The sequence below is a fragment of the Bos grunniens genome, chromosome 15 (assembly GCF_055505025.1).
Source record: "Bos grunniens cultivar Pamir isolate PY7600 chromosome 15, Bosgru_T2T1.0, whole genome shotgun sequence".
In the NCBI taxonomy this organism is placed as follows: domain Eukaryota; kingdom Metazoa; phylum Chordata; class Mammalia; order Artiodactyla; family Bovidae; genus Bos; species Bos grunniens.
In genome coordinates, this window is record NC_141179.1 from 32,406,300 (window position 1) to 32,427,995 (window position 21,696).

The window sequence follows — 21,696 nt, forward strand, 5'->3', positions numbered from 1 at the left end:
AGCACAGCCAAAAAATAAAAACAAACGAAGTCCACTGGTGACAAGCAAGGCAATGAGTAAATAAAAGATGTTTTGGGGATAAAGTCCAGCTCTCTGACATTTGGACCGGTCGTTCTATTTCTTTACTTTCCCCAACATTTTCTAAAGCAAAGACATTTGGGAATAGCTTATTCATTACGTAAAAATGCCAGTAAATAAAATGCCAGCCTCTTTCATCAGAAAGGTAATTTTCATTCTGTTTCTGATTACTTGGTGATATAGGTATCTGGATATCTACTTTTTCATAAAAATTTCTCTCCCCACCCTACTTCAGCAGACTCCAAAGGAATTAAATATACTAGCAAAAAGGGATGGAGAAGGCAATGGCACTCGACTCCAGTACTCTTGCCTGGAAAATCCCATGGACGGAGGAGCCTGGTAGGCTGCAGTCCATGGGGTTGCTAAGAGTCAGACACGACTGAGTGACTTCACTTTCACTTTTCACTTTCACGCATTGGAGAAGGAAATGGCAGCCCACTCCAGTGTTCTTGCCTGGAGAATCCCAGGGATGGGGGAGCCTGGTGGGCTGCCGTCTATGGGGTCGCACAGAGTCGGACACGACTGAAGCGACTTAGCAGCAGCAGCAGCAGCAAAAAGGGAAGATATTGCCAATGAGAATTTAGAACTGAAAGGCAGGTCTCAGGCCAATTTCTTGTCATCTTGGTGGTCTTAAACACCTCAAAATGAGAGTTTCAATTAGAGTGATCTTGGATTAGTAGAATCCCCAGAAGCCTGACAGAAGCAAATTAAACTCCCCCACAGTAAAATTCATCCCAGACCTCAAAGAATTCCAACAAACAGAACTCAAATGATCAGTCCATCCTCCTTCTGTCTTGTTTTAAGACAATTCTCAGGACTCCCCTCGTGGTCGAGGAGTAAATAGTCTGCCTTCCAATGTTAGGGACTCAGGTTCGACCTCTGGTCAGTGAACTAAGATCCCACATGCCCCAGGGCATCTAAGCCTGGTGCCACAATGAAGACCCAGCACAGCCAAAAAGAAAAAGATTCTCAGCTTCAGCCACATGGTCGTCCCACTTTTCATCCCAGAACATGCTGCATGCTGTGATTTGTCATCCATTGCAGAGGCCGCTCCCTTCTCTTTCTAGGCGCATCCACCACCTGGCACTGGCGACCTCCCATAAACTGCATTGCATTCCTTAAACAGTAAGTCGGTGTTCTCTCTGTGCTCCAATTCTATTTTAGTCAAAATTTATATTTGCAACTCAGATATCTTCAGGCCCCAGCAGTCCACACATGGATGAACGCTAACGCCTCAACATGAGTAGTTCATATGTCACAGATTAATTGTTCTGTAATTACCTGTGGCTGCTGCTGCTGCTAAGTCGCTTCAGTCGTGTCCGACTCTATGCGACCCCATAGACGGCAGCCCACCAGGCTCCCCCGGCCCTGGGATTCTCCAGGCAAGAACACTGGAGTGGGTTGCCATTTCCTTCTCCAATGCATGAAAGTGAAAAGTGAAAGTGAAGACGCTCAGTCGTATCCGACTCTTAGCGACCCCATGGACTGCAGCCTACCAGGTTCCTCCGTCCATGGGATTTTCCAGGCAAAAGTACTGGAGTGGGGTGCCATTGCCTTCTCCAAGGGTTCATGTTACAGACACACAAAATATTAGAGATTTAGTCAAGAGAAAAGTTTATTTTCCTTTCACACAAAGGTGTTAATGAGCATAGTTAACTTTATATTGTAAATATTTATTCCCCATTCATTAAGGACTTTCTTTTAAGTATAAATCTGATTGGAGTTCTGAGCAGTCTTTCTTATATATACTGTACCTCTAGTGCTTTGCATTGGATTTCCTGCTTCAGTTTGTTCAAAGTTGAGACAAATGAAGACACTTATAAAGCAGATTGAATGCAGACTCCTCCTAGATTTGAGGGCTCTAAAACACTTCTCTGGGTTTCCCTGGTTACTCAGAAGGTAAAGAATATGCCTGCAATGCAGGAGACCTGGGTTCAGTCCCTGGGTTGGGAAGATCCTCTGCAGAAGGAAATGGCAACCCACTCCAGTATTCTTGCCTGGATAATTCCATGGCCAAGGAAGCCTGGCATGCTGCAGTCCATGGGGTTACAAAGAGTCAGACACGACTGAGCAACTGAACTGCAGTCTGCTCATCAATGAATTTGGTTAAGTTTCAGAATACAAAATTAATAGACAGAAATCTGTTGCATCTCTATACACTAACAATGAACTATCAGAAAGAGAAATCAAGGAAACAATCCCATTTACAATTGCATCAAAAAGAATAAAACACCTAGGAATAAATCTAATTAAGGAGGTAAAAGACCTGTACTCAGAAAACTATAAGACACTGATAAAAGAAATTAAAGACGACAAACAGAAAGAAAGACACACAGTGTTAATGGACTAGAAGAATTAATATTGTTAAAACAATCATACTACTCAAAGCAATCTACAGATTCAATGCAATCTCTTTCAAAATACTAATGGTATTTTTCAAAGAACTAGAACAAGTAATTTAAAATTTGTGTAGAAACACAAAAGATCCCAAATAGGTAAAACCATCTTGAGAAAGAACAATCTGGAGGTATCATGCTCCTTGACTTCAGACTACACTACAAATCTGCAGTAATCAAAACAATATAGGGGATTTCCCTAGCAGTCCAGTGGTTAAGACTCTGCAACTTTGACTGAAAGCCATGGGTTCCATCCCTGGTCAGGGAACTAAGATCCTGCAAGCCATGTGCAGCCAAAAACAAACAAACAAAACCCTTATAGCACTGGCACAAAAAAGAGGGGGGCACATAGATCAATGGAACAAAATAGCAAGCCCAGAAATAACCCCACACTCCAATGGTCAATTAATATACGACAAAGGAGAAAAGAACATACAATGGAGGAAATACAGCCTCTTCAATAAGTGGTGCTGGAAAAACTGGACAGCTACATGTGAAAGAATGAAATTAGAATATTCTCTAATGCCTTATACAAAAAAAAAAAAAAAAAACTCAAAATGAATTAAATCCCTACATGTAAGACCAGAAATCATAAAATTTCTAGGAGAAAACATTGCTAGAACACTCTATGACATAAGTCATAGCAATATATTTTTTGGATCTTTCTCCTAAGGCAAAGGAAACAAAAGCAGAAATAAACAAATAGGACCTAATTAAACTTAAATGATTTTGCACAGCAAAGAAAACTATCAACAAAATGAAAAGACAACCTATTGAATGGGAGAACACATTTGCAAAGAATACAACCAATACGGGGGTAATATCTAAAATATATATGGTTCAGACAACTCAATATCAAAAACAAGGAACCTGGTTAAAATCAGGCAAAAGACCCTGAATACACTTTTTTCTAAAAAGGCATACAGATAGCCAAGAGGCACATGAAAAAATGCTTAACAGCGCTAATCATCAGAGAAATGCCTATCAAAGAAAAGAAAGAGAAGTCGCTCATTTGTGTAACCTCATATAGCCCCCCAGGCTCCTCTGTCAAGGCAAGAATACTGGAGTGGGTTGTCATTTCCCCTCTCCAAGGCATATCAAAACAACAATGAGATACCATCTCATACCTGTCAGAATGGCTATCATCAAAAAGACCACAAAAAAACAAATGTTCACAAGAAAGTAGAGAAAGGGAACTCTTAACCACAGCTGGTAGAAACGTAAATTGATGCAGCTCCTTGGAAAACAGTGTAGAGGTTCCCCAAAAAGCTAAAAATAAAATGCCCATTCCACTCCTGGATATAAATCTGAAGAAGACAAAAACACTAATTCAAAAAGATACATGTGTATCAGTGTTCACAGAAGCAGTATTTACAACAATCAAGATATGGAAGCAACCTAAATGTCCATTAACAGATGAATGGATAAAGAAGATATGATGTGCGTGCACGCGCACACACACACACACACACACACACACACACACATTGGGATACTCAGTTCAGTTCAGTCACTCAACTCTTTTCGACCCCATGAATCGCAGCACACCAGGCCTCCCTGTCCATCACCAACTCCTGGAGTTCACTCAGACTCACATCCATCAAGTCATTGATGCCATCCAGCCATCTCATCCTCTGTCGTCCCCTTCTTTCCAAGCATCAGGGTCTTTTCCAATGAGTCAATTCTTCTCATGAGGTGGCCAAAGTACTAGAGTTTCAGCTTTAGCATCAGTCCTTCCAATGAACACCCAGGACTGGTCTCCTTTAGAATGGACTGGTTGGATCTCCTTGCAGTCCAAGGGACTCTCAAGAGTCTTCTCCAACACCACAGTTTAAAAGCATCAATTCTTTGGTGCTCAGCTTTCTTGACAGTCCAACTCTCATATCCATACATGACCACTGGAAAAACCATAGCCTCGACTAGACGGACCTCTGTTGGCAAAGTAATGTCTCTGCTTTTCAATATGCTATCTAGGTTGGTCATAACTTTCCTTCCAAGGAGTAAGCATCTTTTAATTTCATGGCTGCAATCACCATCTGCAGTGATTTTGGAGCCCAAGAAAATAAAATCTGTCAGTGTTTCCATTGTTTCCCCATCTATTTGCCATGAAGTGATGGGACCAGATGCCATGATCTTAGTTTTTTTTTTTTTAATTAATTTTTTAAATTGAAGGATAATTGCTTTACAGAATTTTGTTGTTTTCTGTCAAACCTCAACATGAATCAGCCATAGTTATACATATATCCCATCCCTTTTGAGTGTCCCTCCCATCTTCCTCCCCATCCCACCCATCTAAGTTGATACACAGCCCCTGTTTGAGTTTCCTGAGCCATACAGCAAATTCCCACTGGCTATGTATTTTACATATGATAACGTAAGTATCCATGATCTTAGTTTTTTGAATGTTGAGTTTTAAGCCAATTTTTTCACTCTCCTCTTTCACTTTCATTAAAAGGCTCTTTAGTTTTTCTTCACTTTCTGCAATAAGGGTGGTATCATCTGCATATCTGAGGTTATTGATCTTTCTCCTGGCAATCTTGATTCCAGCTTGTGCTTCTTCCAGCCCAGCGTTTCTCATGATGTACTCTACATATAAGTTAAACAAGCAGGGTGACAATATATAGCCTTCATATACTCCTTTCCCAATTTGGAACCAGTCTGTTGTTCCATGTCCAGTTCTAACTGTTGCTTCTTGACTTGCATACAGATTTCTCAGGAGGCAGGTAAGAATGCCCATCTCTTTAAGAATCTTCCACAGTTTGTTGTGATCCACACAGTCAAAGGCTTTGGCATAGTCAATAAACTGAGGTAGATGTTTTTCTGGAACTCTCTTGTTTTTACAATGATCCAACAGATCTTGGCAATTTGATCTCAGGTTCCTCTGCCTTTTCTAAAACCAGCTTGAACTTCTGGAAGTTCACAGTTCACATTTTGAAGCCTAGCTTGAAGAATGTTGAGCAATACTTTGCTAGCATGTGAGATGAGTGCAATCGTGCAGCAGTTTAAACATGCTTTGGCATTGCTTTTTTTGGGATTGGAACGAAAACTGACTTTTTCCTGTCCTGTGGCCACTGTTGGGTTTTCCAAATTTGCTGGCATATTGAGTGCAGTATTTTAACAGCATCATCTTTTAGAATTTGAAAGAGCTCAACTGGAATTCCATCACCTCCACTAGCTTTGTGTGTGATGATGTTGCCAAAGGCCCACCTCACTTCGCACTCCAGGATGTCTGGCTCTAGGTGAGTGATCACACCATCCTGGTTATCTGCATCATAAACATTTTTTGGGTACAGTTCTTGTGAGTATTCTTGTCACATCTTTATGATACCTTCAGCTTCTGTTAGGTCCATAGCATTTGTGTCCTTTGCTGTGCTCACCTTTGCATGAAATGTTCCCTTGGTATCTCTAAGCTTTTTGAAGAGATCACTAGTCTTTTCCATTCTATTGTTTATTTCTTTTCACTGATCACTGAGGAAGGCTTTCTTATTTCACCTTACTATTCTTTGGAATTCTGCATTCAAATGGGCATATCTTTTCTCCTTTTGCCTTTCACTTCGCTTCTTTTCTCAGCTATTTGTAATGCCTCCTCAAACAATTTTTGCCTTTTTGCATTTCTTTTTCTTGGGGATGGTCTTGATCACTGCCTCCTGTACAGTGTCATGAACCTCCCTCCATAGTTCTTCAGGCACTCTGTCTATCATATCTAATCCCTTGAATCTATCTGTCACTTCCACTGTATAATTGTAAGGGATTTGATTTAGGTCATACCTGAATGGTCTAGTGGTTTCCCTACTTTCTTCAATTTAAGTCTGAATTTTGCAATAAGGAGTTCATGATCTGAGCTACAGTCATCTCCAGGTCGTTTTTTTGCTGACTGTATAGAACTTCTCCATCTTTGGCTGCAAATAATATAATCAATCTGGTTTCAGTATTAACCACCTGGTGATGTCCACATGTAAAGTCTTCTTTTGTGTTGTTGGAAGAGGATGTTTTCTATGACCAGTGCATTCTCTTGGCAAAACTCTGTTAGCCTTTGCCCTGCTTCATTTTGTAATCCAATGCCAAACTTGTCTGTTATGCCAGGCATCTCTTGTCTTCCTACTTTTGTGATCCAAACTTTATCATTAAAGTTTATTCACTAGAGCAGTGGTGCCCAAACTTCATCAAACACTGGAATCAACTCAGTTTGTTAAATCCAGATTCTTTAGGTCTTCCCAGAGTTCCTGATCTAGCAGGTCTGGTGTGGCTTCTTTATTTTCAGGAAACTCTAAAGTGGTTGGATAGTGCTGGTTGGACTTTGCTAACCACTCCACTGTGGTTTCCAGGAAGGTCTATTCACAAGTGTGATCACAGCAATTCATATTTAGAAAAGCTAATAACTACAAAAATAAAAACTACACATTCCCATTCAAAAGCAAACATCTAGGGAGCTACAGATTTATTAATTAGCTTGTATAAATCTGCTTAATCTGTATTATAAAAAGATTTCTGGCATTTCAACACTACCTAAACTGGTTTGGCCAGATTCAAACCACTTAATTTTATAGAAAACAGTATGCCCCAGATTGAGAAACAGGTGCTAGCAGAGTGACAAACAACTTACCCCTTGTTAAGTTCAAAATGCTTCCAACACACACATCAAAGGAAGTTATCTACTTCCCTCAAAGCACAGTCAGAGAAGACAATGGCACCCCACTCCAGTACTCTTGCCTGGAAAATCCCATGGACAGAGAAGCCTGGTGGGCTGCAGTCCATGGGGTCACTAAGAGTCGGACATGACTAAGTGACTTCACTTTCACTTTTCACTTTCATGCACTGGAGAAGGAAATGGCAACCCACTCCAGTGCTCTTGCCTGGAGAATCTCAGGGACGGGGGAGCCTGGTGGGCTGCCATCTATGGGGTCGCACAGAATCGGACATGACTGAAATGACTTAGCAGCAGCAGCAGCAGCAAGGCACAGTAAGGACTTTTTCCAACTATAAACCTGCCACAGGACTGGAAAAGGTCAGTTTTCATTCCAACCTCAAAGAAAGGCAATGCCAATGAATGTTCAAACTACCACACAATTCACTCATCTCACATGCTAGCAAAGTAATGCTCAAAACTCTCCAAGCCAGGCTTCAACAGTACGTGAACTGTGAACTTCCAGATGTTCAAGCTGGATTTAGAAAAGGCAGAGGAACCAGAGATCAAATTGCCAACATCTGTTGGCTCACTGAAAAAGCAAGACAGTTCCAGAAAAACATCTACTTCAGCTTTATTGACTATGCCAAAGCCTTTGACTGTGTGAATCACAACAAACTGTGGAAAATTCTTAAAGAGATGGGGATTACCAGACCACCTTACCTGCCTCCTGAGAAATCTGTATGCAAGTCAAGAAGCAACAGTTAGAACTGGACATGGAACAACAGACTGGTTCCAAATTGGGAAAGGAGTACATGAAGGCTAAATATTGTCACCCTGCTTATTTAACTTACATGCAGAGTCCAGTCCAGTTCCAGTTCAGTTGCTCAGTCATGTCCGCTCTTTGTGACCCCATTAATCACAGCACGCCAGGCTTCCCTGTCCATCACCAACTCCCGGAGTTCACCCAGACTCACATCCAAGTCAATGATGCCATCCAGCCATCTCATCCTGTCGTTCCCTTCTCCTCCTGCCCCCAATCCCTCCCAGCATCAGAGTCTTTTTCCAATGAGTCAACTCTTCACAGGAGGTGGCCAAAGTACTGGAGTTTCAGCTTCAGCATCATTCCCTCCAAAGAAATCCCAGGGCTGATCTCCTTCAGAATGGACTGGTTGGATCTCCTTGCAGTCCAAGGGACTCTCAGGAGTCTTCTCCAACAAAGGTATCAATTCTTTCCTGCTCAGCTTTCTTCACAGTCCAACTCTCACATCCATACATGACTACTGGAAAAACCATAGCCTTGACTAGATGGACCTTTGTTGGCAAAGTAGTGTCTCTGCTTTTCAATATGCTATCTAGTTTGGTCATAACTTTTCTTCCAAGGAGTAAGCGTCTTTTAATTTCATGGCTGCAGCCACCATCTGCAGTGATTTTAGATATGCAGAGTACATCATGCTAAATGCCAGGCTGACTGAAGCATAAGCTGGAATCAAGATTGCCAGGAGAAATATCAATAACCTCATATATGTACACGATACCACCCTTAAAACAGAAAGCGAAGAAGAACTAAAGAGCCTCTTGATGAAAGAGGAGAGTGAAGAAATTGGCTTAAAACTCAACATTAAGAAAACTAAGATCATGCCATCTGGTTCCATCACTTCGTGGCAAATAGATGGGGAAACAATGGAAACAATGACAGACTATTTTCTTGGGTGACTGCAACCATGAAATTAAGAGACGCTTGCTCCTTGTAATAAAAGCTATGACCAACCTAGATAGCATATTAAAAAGCAAAGACATTACTTTCCCAACAAAGGTCCGTCTAGTTTTTCCAGTAGTCATGCGTGGATGTGAGAGTTGGACTCTAAAAAAAGCTAAGCACGGAAGAATTGATACCTTTGTTGGAGAAGACTCCTGAGAGTCCCTTGGACTGCACGGAGATCCAACCAGTCCATCTTAAAGGAAATCCGTCCTGAATGTTCATTGGAAGGACTGATAATGAAGCTGAAATTTCAATACTTTGGCCACCTGATGTGAAGAACTGACTCATTGGAAAAGACCCTGATGCTGGGAAAACTGAAGGCGGGAGGAGAAGACCACAAAGGTTGAGATGGTTAGATAGCATCACCCACTGGATGGACATGAGTTTGAACAAGCTCCGGGAGGTGGTGATGGACAGGGCAGGCTGGCGTGCTGCAGACCATGGGGTCGGACACAACTGAGCGCTGGACTGAACTGAACTGAAACCTGCTTCCTACAAGACTGCGTTACACACGTCAGCGCCAGTGAGAAAGCAAAAACAAACAAAAATCCAACCTAAACCCCCACGCTCCGCCACCTTAGTACCTAAGTCGGGTCCCGCCTCCCTTCAGCCGGAGAGGGGCGAAAGGGGCGTGTCGGAGCGCGCGGCGCCCACTTGACCGCGGAGAGCCGCCGTCAGCCAAGTCGCGCGATCTGCCGTCATATCAGCTTATGTCGCTAGCCTCTGGTTGGCTGGCGGCGCCGGCCGCCCGGAGCGTGAGGTTAGGCTACGCCCTTCCGGACTTCGGCTGCTTGGCTGACCGCCGCGATCCACAGTCTGGAACTGCGTGGGCTCCGGAGGAACCAAGTCGGCAGCTGGTCAGCGGGAGGCCGATTCTTTCTAGGTAAGGATGACATGGGGGCTGAGAAAGGAGGCCGAATACACCTGAGCGGGATGCGTGAGGAGAGGAAGAAAGGGGGGATGGGGGAGTCAGGTAGAGAGACTTCACCTCCGGCAAGACCCAGGAAGTGAAGTTGAGAGCGTGTCTGTCCCTCCCCTTCCTCCCCCATCCCACTGGCGTTTGTTGACTCGTTCCTGGACGTAAGGCCCTGGGCAGGAGCTGGGGCTCTGTCTGCGAAATTTGGCTCACGGACTCCTGCGCTGACCATTGGCAGGGACGAGCAGGTAGCTGGGTAGGGGGTTGTGATGGGGCGAGTGCAGGGCGCAGGGCACGCGCGCTGGCCGGGGGCTGGCGGGAGGTGAGTTGCAGCCAGAGACCTCCAGGTTAGGTGCCTCTGCCTGGCCAGAGCGCGTATTTCAGGGCACGAGGAGGCTTGGACGTGAAAGAAACAAAACATGAGAATGGACCTGAAGAAAATGAAATGTTTGATGTTGGCTATTGCGAAAATCTATTACAAGGCAAGTTAGTCCACTGAACGCTGGTAAAGCGTTTTGCGACGAATTTCTTTGTGTTCTTGGGTTGGTTTTGTTTTGTTTTTTTTTTCCCCTTCAAGAGGCAAAGGAATTAGGCTGCAGAACTGGTGATTATTTGTGCAAGCCCCAGTTATTGTCATGTAATTAAGATGGCTATAGAGACCCTGGCTTTAGGGGTATTAACACTTTAAAATTATATGCAAAAGTATGTGAGCTTGTAAGTTCACTGAGAATTTAAAAATTTAAGGAGCAGAAGAGATAATGATGAAGAAGCAGTAGAACTTGGTTAAAGTCCGTGGATTTTGCAACCAGCCTGAGGGTGATTGAATCCCAGCCCCAGGATTTGTTTACTTGATCACTCTGGGAATTTTGTGTCCAGATTTCATATAAGGATAATGCTGTGCTATGCTAAGTCACTTCAGTCGTGTCCGACTCTGGGGTAATGCTAATACCTAACTTTTAGGGTGTATCTTGAAAGGGTTAAATGAGTTACTATTTACAGTACCTCATATATAGTAAATGTTGATATTAGAAATGAGCAATTTTTTAAATCAAATAACACTTTTTTCTGCCTTAGGTTAGAGTAATTTTGACTCAGCTGTGCTTCCTGTAACAGTAGTAATAATAGCTCCTGTTTGTTGAGGAGGTTCCACATGTTAGATAATGCCACACCCTATACTTCATCTCTAAATCTTAGAACAGTTCTGTAACTTAACCTAGATATGCTTTCTCCATTTCATAGATGTGGGTTTGAATATAAACTTGAAAATTGAATTGCAGTTTTGAGATCATAATTGTTAGTGATTTCAAACTTTTTTTGTTCAGCTCAGTTCAGTCACTCAGTTGTGTCTGACTCTTTGCGACCCCATGAACCACAGCACGCCAGGCCTCCCTGTCCATCACCAACTCCCGGAGTCCACCCAAACGCGTGTCCACTGAGTCGGTGATGCCATCCAACTATCTCATCCTCTGTCATCCCCTTCTCCTCTTGCCCTCAATCTTTCCCAGCATCAGGGTCTTTTCAAATGAGCCAGCTCTTTGCATCAGGTGGCCAAAGTACTGGAGTTTCAGCTTCAACATCAGTCCTACCAGTGAACACCCAGGACTGATTTCCTTTAGGATGGACTGGTCGGATCTCCTTGCAGTCCAAGGGCTCTCAAGAGTCTTCTCCAACACCACAGTTCAAAAGCATCAATTCTTCAGCGCTCAGCTTTCTTTATAGTCCAAGTCTCATATCCATACATGACCACTGGAAAAACCATAGCCTTGACTAGACGGACCTTTGTCAACAAAGTAATGTCTCTGCTTTTCAATATGCTGTCTAGGTTGGTCATAACTTTCTTCCAGGGAGGAAGCATCTTTTAATTTCATGGCTGCGATCACCATCTGCAGTGATTTTGGAGCCCCCAAAAATAAAGTCAGCCACTCTTTCCACTGTTTCCCCATCTATTTGCCATGAAGTGATAGGACTGGATGCCATGATCTTAGTTTTCTGAATGTTGAGCTTTAAGCCAACTTTTTCACTCTCCTCTTTCACTTTCATCAGGAGGCTCTTTAGTTCTTCACTTTCTGCCATAAGGGTGGTGTCATCTGCATATCTGAGGTTATTGATATTTCTCCCAGCAATCTTGATTCTGGCTTGTGCTTCCTCCAGTCCAGCATTTCTCATGATGTACTCTGCATAGAAGTTAAATAAACAGGGTGACAATTTACAGCCTTAACGTACTGCTTGTCAGAAATTACAGCAATATATTTGTGAGTACCTATTTACTACAACCCACACATTCTGGAAACACTTTAAAACAGGTTTCATCTCACAGTATCTCAGCTGCCTCCAGATGGTCTGAGGTACATTTCCTCCTTCCCTCTAGGCACTGGTATACTATCACAGCAGTTACATACAGGGAATACTCAATACAACTCGCATGGTCTTCAGTTAAGAGTTTTTTTTAATAGGTAGGGACTGAGAGCTTATTAAAGTTTTTACTTACATTGGATATTAAAAGTTAAATAAAAAACAAAGTTAAAGAACGCTCATGGTTAATGTTTGAGTTATTTCTGGCTACACGATACTGTTCCAGATATTATACTAAGTCCTCTACATAAGAACCTTCAAATTTTGAACTTTCAAAGGTGTGAACGTCCATTCCGCCAGTGTCAGTGAAATTGCAGCCTCGCCTCTGTCTCCTGTTGCTGACAGTCCTTCAGCTCTTCCCTCTCCCTCCTCCTCTTCCCTGCTGTCCCTTCCTCTCGTCAGTAAGGCTTCTTGCCTGTTCACTCGATGCCAGCCCCTGTCTGTATGCCAGCTATTGTACTGTACTACTGTGCCTTTCAAGGTATTGTATGGTAAAATTTAAAATGTTTTATTTTTTGTTTGTTTTTTGTGTATTCTTTCTGTGAAAAGCATTATAAACCTATTACAGAACAGTACCATGTAGCCAATTGTGTTACTGGATACTTGGGCTGACTTTGTTGGACTTAGGAACAGAACTTATTCCTATGTAGGGGACTTACTATATATGGAATTATGGCTGTTTGGCATTATAGGTAATATGCAATACTGGTTCACCAACTCAAGCCAACCTTTAAAATGCGCGTGTGCGTGTATGCTAATTTGCTTTAGTCATGTCCGACTCTGTGCAACCCTATGGACCTAGCCTGCCAGGCTCCTCTGTCCATAGGGTGCTCCAGGCAAGAATACTGGCATGGTATTCTCCACACCAGTATTTCTGGTATTTACTTCTGGTATTTCTGGTATTTCCTTCTCCAGGTGATGTTCCCAGCCCAGATCGAACCCAGGTCTCCTGCATTGCAGGCAGTTTCTTTATCGTCTGAGCCACCAGGGAACTAGCCTTTAGTGGTATAGCAATATTCTTTTCAGTTGTTAGGTTCTTCTTAAATGTTTGTTTCGGATATTACTCAATGTACTTGACTCTGTCCTAATTTATGGCTTGAGCAACTAGGCTCCTTTTGATCTTCAGATTCATATTTGCGTGTAGTCTACTGCTTTTATCCAGGAGTCCAGATGAGCCACAGCAATTAGACTTGAGATCCAAACTGAACCCATCGTTCCTCATACCCCAAAAGTTCCTGTTGCACCCAAATATGCTAGCTCCACAATATTCCCTATTTGGATAACATCATCATCCATTCAGGCAAGGTAAAAATCTCACAATCATCTTAGATTTTTTTTAACTGATGTATAGTTGATTTACAAAATTTTATTAGTTTCTGATGATAGGTTTTCATATTTTTCTCCATTATGGTTTATAACAGGTTATTGAATATGTTCCCTGTGCTATATAGTAGGACTTGTTGTTTATTCTTTCTGTATAATAGTTTGCATTATACTTCTAAGTCTCTGATGAATATGTCTATTCTCACAACTGTTGTCTGAGGTCAGGCAATCATCCTCCCTAGGTTAGTGTACCACACTAGTTAGGAGCAGCCAGTCTCCCTGCATCTCATCAGTACAACACATTCCTAACGCAACAGTTTTTCTAAAATATGGGTCTGTTTATACCTCTTTCCTCATCAAAAGTCTTTTGTGTCTCCTCCGTCATGTGTGAGGGAAAGTTCAAATTCCTTAGCGGGGCACCAGATCCAATAGTAAAAGCAGTCTGATACCAGTTTCCTTTTACCAGGTTCATCTTCCACCGTTTTTTCCCCTCTGCTTCACCCTTGTCACGCTCTTAAGCATCCACCTTGCCACGTCCCATGAGCTGTGAATGTACCATGGCCTTTCCATGCCTTTGCAGTTGTTATTTCTAATTGAAATAATTATCCCCCCCACCCTTTTTTTCCCTGGTAATGTCCTTCAAAGCCCAAATCAAAGTACTTCACTGTACAGCCTTCTGTTGTAAGAGGAGATAGTTCTGTTGTCTTTTCTAATTTTGTACAGTTTGCATATATGTACCTTTTTTGTAGGGCTTCTGGGTAGCCCTGTGGTAAAGAATCCACCTCCCAATGCAGGATATGCAGGTTCAATCCCTGGGTTGGGAAGATCCCCTGGAGAAGGAAATGGCAACCCACTCCAGTATTCTTGCCTGGGAAATCCAATGGACAGAGGAGCTGCAGGCTGCAGTCCATGGGGTCCCGAAGGAGTGGGACACAACTTAGCAACTAAATAACAACCTTTATTGTAGCACTTGAATCGATAGAACTATTCCTTCCTATAGCTGCCTTATTTTGAAGATGGATTTAGACTGAATCTTTTTAATGTTTGTATGCTCATCACCTGGTGTAGTTTGAGTGAATTAACAATATATGATGAAGGATAAATGTCAATTGATTATAAATTTTCTTCCATGTCAATGTGAGAAAAAATGCTTACAACTCATATCACAAACAAGGGGCTAAATGCCCTAATAAATAAAGAACTTCTAGAATTTGATTTTAAGAGACTGGAAACTCAGTGACAGTTTTCGGACTTGTTTTTCTTATTGTTGCTGTTGTTCAAAAGTTTTAGTTATAGATGAGGGCTGTTTAGAATACTGGGCACATTTCTCACTACCAACAGTGCAGTGAAGAATGAGAAAATAGATTGTCAGTGACGGAGTCACCGATCAGCCCACAAAAGCTGTGAATTATCCTGCTAATAGTATATGCAGGATCATGAATGTAGACTCAACTTAAGTTTTTCAAAGTTTAAGCATCTGGAACTGGAGCTGGCATACTTTCCTTTCAGAGGGCTAGATAATAAACATTTGTGAGCCATGCTGTGTCTGTTACAGTGACTCAACCTTGACTTTGTAGTATAGAGAAGCAGCTACAGACAATATAATAGACACATGTGGACATAGCTGTGTTTCAACAAAGCTTCTTTACAGAAACAGGCACTGGATTCAGGCCCTGTGGGACCACAGTTTGCCAACCCCTGAGTGCTGGGAAGCCGGCAGCAGGGGGGGTGGGGGGAATAAATGTATTCTAGTTTTCAGTGTCAAGAATACATCTTTTGTTCCATCAGTGAGAGTTCCGGTCAGTCACGAAAATAGTCTCTGACTTTTATGCTTGTGGTCACAACATAGACCCCTTTTAGGGAATTGACCTGAAGTCTCAGCACTGAAGCAAAAGTCTCTGAAATCTGAATCCTTTTAGGAGAAAGATGCCGCTGACACTTGTGGCGGAACGAGAAAGCCATTTACCTAAATACCTTTACTATTTGCATGCTAACCATTACCCTGTCATCTGGCAAGAGGATATAGTGAAGCAAACACTCAGATGCAATTAGATCTGGGCTTAACACCAGCCAGCCATCAGCCTGGCCTTGGAGAAGAAGTTTTGTGGGCCTGTTTCTCTCACTGAGCTTTGGAGTCCCCACGTATAAAATGAAGAGACTGGGCCCTAGTCCAGAGATGACATTGAAGACCCCTTCTGGCTCTAATGATGGCATTTGCAGGGTTGTAGTAGCAGCAGACTCGTACTTCATATGCTTACGAAGGCAGGAACCTCATATATAGTTGTTCTGAAAAAGTTTTGCTTTGAGAAATGTCGACATGGGGAAGTAATTGTTGTTACCTGTTTATCCTTTAGGGCTAAGATGGATCTTGTACTCAGTATTGCAGATTATTATTTTTTTACACCGTACATATATCCAGCCACATGGCCAGAGGACAACATCTTCCGACAAGCTATCACTCTCCTGATTGTAACAAATCTCGGTGCTTTTATACTGTATTTCTTCTTTGCAACACTGAGTTATTATTTTGTCTATGATCATTTATTAATGAAACACCCACAATTTTTAAAGGTAGGTGGTTTTCTTATCTCTTGTTTAATTACTATTACAGTAAAAATAGCAATGTGATGTATCAATATTTGTGAGATTTTCAGATTAAACTGGTTATAACATTTAGAGTTTCTAAAACCAGCTCCAAATGGGATATTTTTGGAAGAACTAGTCCTCTCTCTCCTTTCCTTAATTTAAACATATAAATAGACTGTACCTTTTTTTTTTTAACTGGAAGCCTGGTCTTGCTAGACACATAGACAAGAATTTCTTTGCTAATAGTGATGAATAAATAAATGTATACATTTGTATAATTGTTTTAATATTAAACTTTCATATTTTTATTAATATTAATATTAATATTAATATTAAACGTATATAGTTTTTGACTAGATAATCCAAACTCAGCAGATATAGACCTGTTTAGTGACTTTTCTGTTCCAGTTACTTGTATTTGTCAGTCACCGCAAAGAGTGGGGGGGAAACTGTAGAAAGGGTTGGGGATGGAAGTTAATTATGAAATAAATTATTATTCTTTAAATAGAAATTTGGAATAGAGATTTTGTAAGAAGGGGAAAAGAAGTTTTAGAATTTAAAATATTTGTTGCATTTGCTTCCTACAAAAGGAATGTTTTTTTTTACACACCCCTGCCCAAACAGTAATATTTTAGTAGAAGCGGTTTGGAGGTAAGTGCCTTCATATAAAAGAGACGTTCAAAATCCAATCTGGAACAATTGTGTGCTAGTTTTGTTTAACATGGATTCTGTGCTTTGTAAGTATTGGAAACTTCATTTTCAGAATCAAGTCTCTCGAGAGATTACTCATTCTGTCCAGTCAATGCCATGGATGAGCATCCCCACGGTTTTACTGTTCCTGCTAGAGGTGAGAGGTTACAGCAGACTCTATGACGGCATAGGAGAGTTTCCATATGGTGAGTTTCCATATATGGTGTGAGAGTTTCCGTATATAGTGTAAACTTCAGGCACAGATGGGTTTCTTGAAAGAGTCAAATCTGCCCCTTCTTTTCTTCAAAATAATTAAAAATTCTTCAGTTTGTTTTTATGTGTGCATGCTTAGTTGCTTCAGTCGTGTCTGATTCTTTGCGACCATATCGGCTGTAGCCCACCAGGCTTCTTTGTCCACGGGTTTCTCCAGGCAAGAATACTGGAGTGGATTGCTATGGCCTCCTCCAGGGGATCTTCCCAACCCAGGGATCTAACCCATGTCTCTTACATTTCCTGCATTGGCAGGCAGGTTCCCATTAGTGCCACCTGGGAAGCCCAGTTTGTTTTTAGTATTCTACTTTAATTCGTTCATGTCCTGCCACATATGTGCATTTCTTTAATTTCATCTCAACTTTAAAGTCTTTCTTGTAGATGAGATTGTGCCCAGGAGAAGATTGGCATCATCAGAGCTAGAGTCTTGAATTTGTTTCCTATTACCTATATTGAATTCAAGAATTGCCCCCCAAAAAAGATAAATCTCAAGTGATCGATCCTTATAAAAAAATCAGAAGACAAATTAAAAAAAAACATCCATCATCACTTATTTTTTTAAAAAATCCATCATTATTTATATCACAAAATTGAAACCCTTGCTATGCATGCTGGTTTGGACTCTGATTTTTTTTTTTCTTGCCAATGTTTATGCCCGTATTTTCATGCCAATTAGTTTTAGAATTACATTGCATAAATATCCATTTAAATAAACTTTATTTAAATGATCCATACTTTTAGATCTTTAGATTGTTTCCTGTTTTTCTATTATAAACAGTGTTACAGTGACTAAAAGTTTTGTGAAATTCTGGAATTACTTCATCAAGGTACATTTCTAGTATCTAGTATTAGAAGTAAGAATAATACAGAGTTAAAATTTGTTCTTCCTATGTACCAGCTTTAGTTCTAAGCTTTTCACATCATCACTCCATCTTATTCTACATTAATCCTATGAGGTAGGTACTACTATATGCTCCTTTAAAGGTGAGTAAATTAAGTGTACAGAAGAGTTTCAGTAACTCGCTGAGCTCACTTGACAACTAAGGGGTGGATCTGGGACTGTAATCCAAGCTTCCTGGCATCAGCACCCCTGCTCTCCTAGTAAAAGTTTAGTTTTCAAAGGAGGGAACAAAAGTCACACTCCAGGGTGCTAAGTTGGCTCAGCCTTGGAAGGTGGGCTGAGTTATGAATCAAAGTAAAAGGAGAGAGGTTTGAGTAAAGATACAGAGGCAGGACTCTGAAGATGTTGGGAGGATGCTAAGTGAACCAGGCTGGTTAGTACATGAGTAGATGAGGTTGGAAAGGTCAGAAGGAGTTGGGTTACAGAGTAAATGTTCATAATACCATGGCTTAAGGTAGTTCGTGGAAAATAAAATTCTAAGCAGAGGAGGTAAAATATGTAAAGATGTGTGTTATGAAGATTAATATGAAAGGAAAAACAAATAACATTATTCTCCAGCATTTAAATAATAAAGATACCATAGGAGTATAATCTTTCTGTTTCATAAGTATCTTCATAGTTTAATAAGAAATATTTTATGTAGGACACTTCAAGTTTTTATGAGAGGAAAATGAACAGATCCCAGAGTCAAGGGAAATGGAGGTTGTGATGTATTGAATTAACAAAGCAGATAGTTGGCAGTGTTTGGGTCTAGTATCCTGTTTTGTCTCCTTAGACGGACCTGTCAAAAGTAACCTCTGAACGAACTTATGGTTGCTGGGGGAGGAAGGACAGATAGTTAGGCAGTTTGGGATCAACATGTACACACTGCTATATTTAAAATGGATAACCAACAAGGACCTACTGTCTAGCACAGGGAACTCTGTTCAGTGTTATGTGGCAGCCTGGATGGGAGGGGAGTTTGGAGAAGACCAAACTCCTGAGTCCCTTCACTGCTCACCTGAAACTATCACAGCGTTGTTCATTGTCTATAACCCAATACAAAGTTAAAATATATATTAAGTGGGGGAGAAAGTAAACTGATCCTAGGAGCTGAATCTTGATTCTGCCATATCCTTTTGTCTCTTGTAGGCTGGTTTCAACTCGTTGCTAGTGTCTTGTCTTTTCTTTTCTTCACTGACATGCTGATCTACTGGATTCACAGAGGCCTTCATCATAAACTTGTATATAAGGTAATAAGCTTGACTCATTTGTAGAGGAAGAGAGAAAATACAGTGGATAACTATAAATCCTGTCTCGTTTTTAAGAATTTCCTCTAACTTATTAAATACCTAAGTAGCCTTAGTCATGATAGGTACCAGGTACATTTTGTTTGTATCCTTCTTTATGAATCTGCAAAGGCTGTGCTAAAAATCTTACTGTCTTGGGGATTTTCTAAAGTAATTTGCTAAATTCAACAGGATTTTTTCAGATAGGTCATTTCCCACACCATGAGCATGAAAAGCTAAGTAGAATGTTGCACTGGGTAAAGTCTGTGGCATTAACATGGTCTTTTCTTCTATAGCGCTTACACAAACCTCATCACATCTGGAAGATCCCAACTCCATTTGCGAGTCATGCTTTTCATCCTCTGGACGGCTTCCTTCAGAGTCTGCCTTACCACATATATCCTTTTATCTTCCCGTTACACAAGGTAGTTTATTTAAGCTTGTACATCTTGGTCAATATCTGGACAATTTCCATTCATGATGGTGATTTTCGTGTTCCCCAGCTCTTAAAGCCTTTTATTAATGGCTCGGCTCATCACACAGACCACCATATGCTCTTTGACTATAATTATGGACAGTATTTCACCTTGTGGGACAGAATTGGAGGCTCATTCAGAAATCCCTCCTCCTTTGAGGGGAATGGACCTCTTAATTATGTGAAGAAAATGGCAGAAGAAAAGCACAATAGCCATGGAGGAAATGGTTATAAAAATGAAAAATTATTCAATGGAGAGTGTACAAAGACTGAGTAGATTATTTCCCAATTATTAAAAATTTTTAATCAAGGAAAAATAATTACATACGTTACCATGAGGAGGCATAGCAAGTGAACAGTATCATTTGAAAAATCAGTATTGTGGGTATAGCTGAGGAATGCTCATAATGGTAGATCAAGGGAACATGCCATGTGTACCACGATTTTAACCTCGTGCTCCAAATACTGGATGTTGCTCTAAGGGACAAGTTGTGTCTTTCTAGCCAGCAGATCTGTAATTTGTATAGCCTCAACAGCAGTTTTTTAAAGATAGAGGATAGATTATTGAGGGGACTGGGCTATGTCCTTTTGCCTTAATTTGTGCATATTCATTAAAGTAAAATTCATTGTGCTTAATGATATCAAGACTAAACGGCATAACAAAGAAGTACTAATATGAAGATGATTCCTCGTATCAGGAATGATTAAGTATTTGGTACAGTAAGTTCCCTATGTAAAAACAAGTTCCGTTCTGAGAGCCAAGTTCGTCAGTCAAATTTGTTTATAAGTCCAACAAAGTTAGTTCATCTACCCAACCAGCACAATTGGCTAAATAGTACTGTTCTGTAATAGATTTATAAGTCTTTTCACGCAAATAATATGTAAACACAAAAAATAAACATCTTTACTCGTACAGTACAGTACCTTGAAAAGTACAGTAGTATAGTATAGCAGATGGCACATGGGCTGTCATCGAGTGAACAGGCGAGGAGAGTTACTAACTCAAGGAGGTGGGAGATGGAGGAGCTTCAGACCATCAGCAATAGGGGATACCAGCTGCATCACCACTGCTTTATGTTTGCTTCAGACATCCTGGGCTTGAAATAAACACACTGTACTCTGCAGCACTGTACAGTAAAGTGCACAAAAGCACAGCCACGTGTACAGGATGCACGCGTGTGACAGCGTACACTAGACATGTGAACCTACGTGATTGGACACGCGAGCGCATGTCCTCATCTTTGAAGGTTAGAAACATGAAGGTTCGTGTGTAGGGGACTTACTGTGTTTGTATGGTAACTTGTGCTTTGTTAAGTAGAAACGTAGGTTTGAAAAAAAATCATAATGTATTATCAGCTCAGTAACCTGATTAATAGCAGGTTATTATTGTCTTTCCAAACATAGAAAACTTACTCTGGTGACATCGTCAACTGTTACATTTTACTGATGAACAGATACATTGGAATTTTAGAAAACTTTAGTACTGCCATGATTTAATCCAGATCCGGGATTAAAAATTTTGATGTTTATTGTTTTCAATTGTTATTTAATAGATGTAAAATGATGTGACTCTGAATATATGTAGAAAGGGAAATTTGATGCCCAGGTAATACATTTAACGCTACTGGTGTTTTTAATTAAATTGATGCACTGCACTTTTGATATGTTTCAAACTTACAATCCTGTGATTTCTATAAAAGGAAATAATTGCCAAATGGTTTAGGCCTTTCACTGAAGATTAGTTTAGAAATCTTATTTCAACACCCTCCTGTTTCTTTACTTCTTCCCACTCCCTCTGTGAAAAGTAACAGATAACTTTCATTAAGAAATGTCATGTGTTGTAATATAAGTATATTGGGAAAACATGGTTTGCAAAGGTATTGTGTAATCTATTTATGTAAACAATAAAAGTTGATTATGACTGTTATTAAAGTGTATCAGTTAAATATTATATAAGAATAAAATACTCTTTGTACAAATTTTATATCAATGTGAAACTTCAGAAGTGATGTGGATTGTCAAAACTTCTAGAATATCTCCAAATGCTTGCTATCA

General features: G+C 40.7%; 1 protein-coding gene and 1 long non-coding RNA gene across 6 annotated transcripts in view; one reads left to right on the plus strand and one right to left on the minus strand.

Moving 5' to 3' along the window:
* The window catches only part of LOC147357613 (uncharacterized), a 67,014-nt gene extending 57,439 nt beyond the window's left edge, over positions 1–9,575 (minus strand). The window contains exon 1 of one of the 2 annotated variants that reach the window (XR_015141461.1): positions 9,445–9,569. This is a non-coding gene — a long non-coding RNA (uncharacterized LOC147357613). Of the gene's footprint in view, positions 1–9,444 lie in introns of both variants that reach the window. The other variant, XR_015141462.1, reaches the window with a different exon arrangement.
* Positions 9,576–9,673: 98 nt separating this feature from the next.
* Positions 9,674–21,625, plus strand: SC5D (sterol-C5-desaturase). 4 transcript variants are annotated; one of them, XM_086338344.1, is made up of 5 exons: positions 9,674–9,743; positions 15,806–16,022; positions 16,801–16,933; positions 19,030–19,130; positions 19,463–21,625. In XM_086338344.1, the coding sequence occupies exons 2-5, from the start codon at positions 15,813–15,815 to the stop codon at positions 19,916–19,918; spliced, it is 900 nt and encodes a 299-aa protein (XP_086194470.1). In that variant the 5' UTR covers positions 9,674–9,743; positions 15,806–15,812; the 3' UTR covers positions 19,919–21,625. The 4 variants fall into 4 exon arrangements, with proteins under 4 accessions (XP_086194470.1, XP_086194473.1, XP_086194472.1 ...); XM_086338347.1 differs by lacking the exon at positions 9,674–9,743 and adding an exon at positions 9,926–10,258; XM_086338346.1 differs by lacking the exon at positions 9,674–9,743 and adding an exon at positions 9,926–10,024.
* Positions 21,626–21,696: the final 71 nt, after the last annotated feature.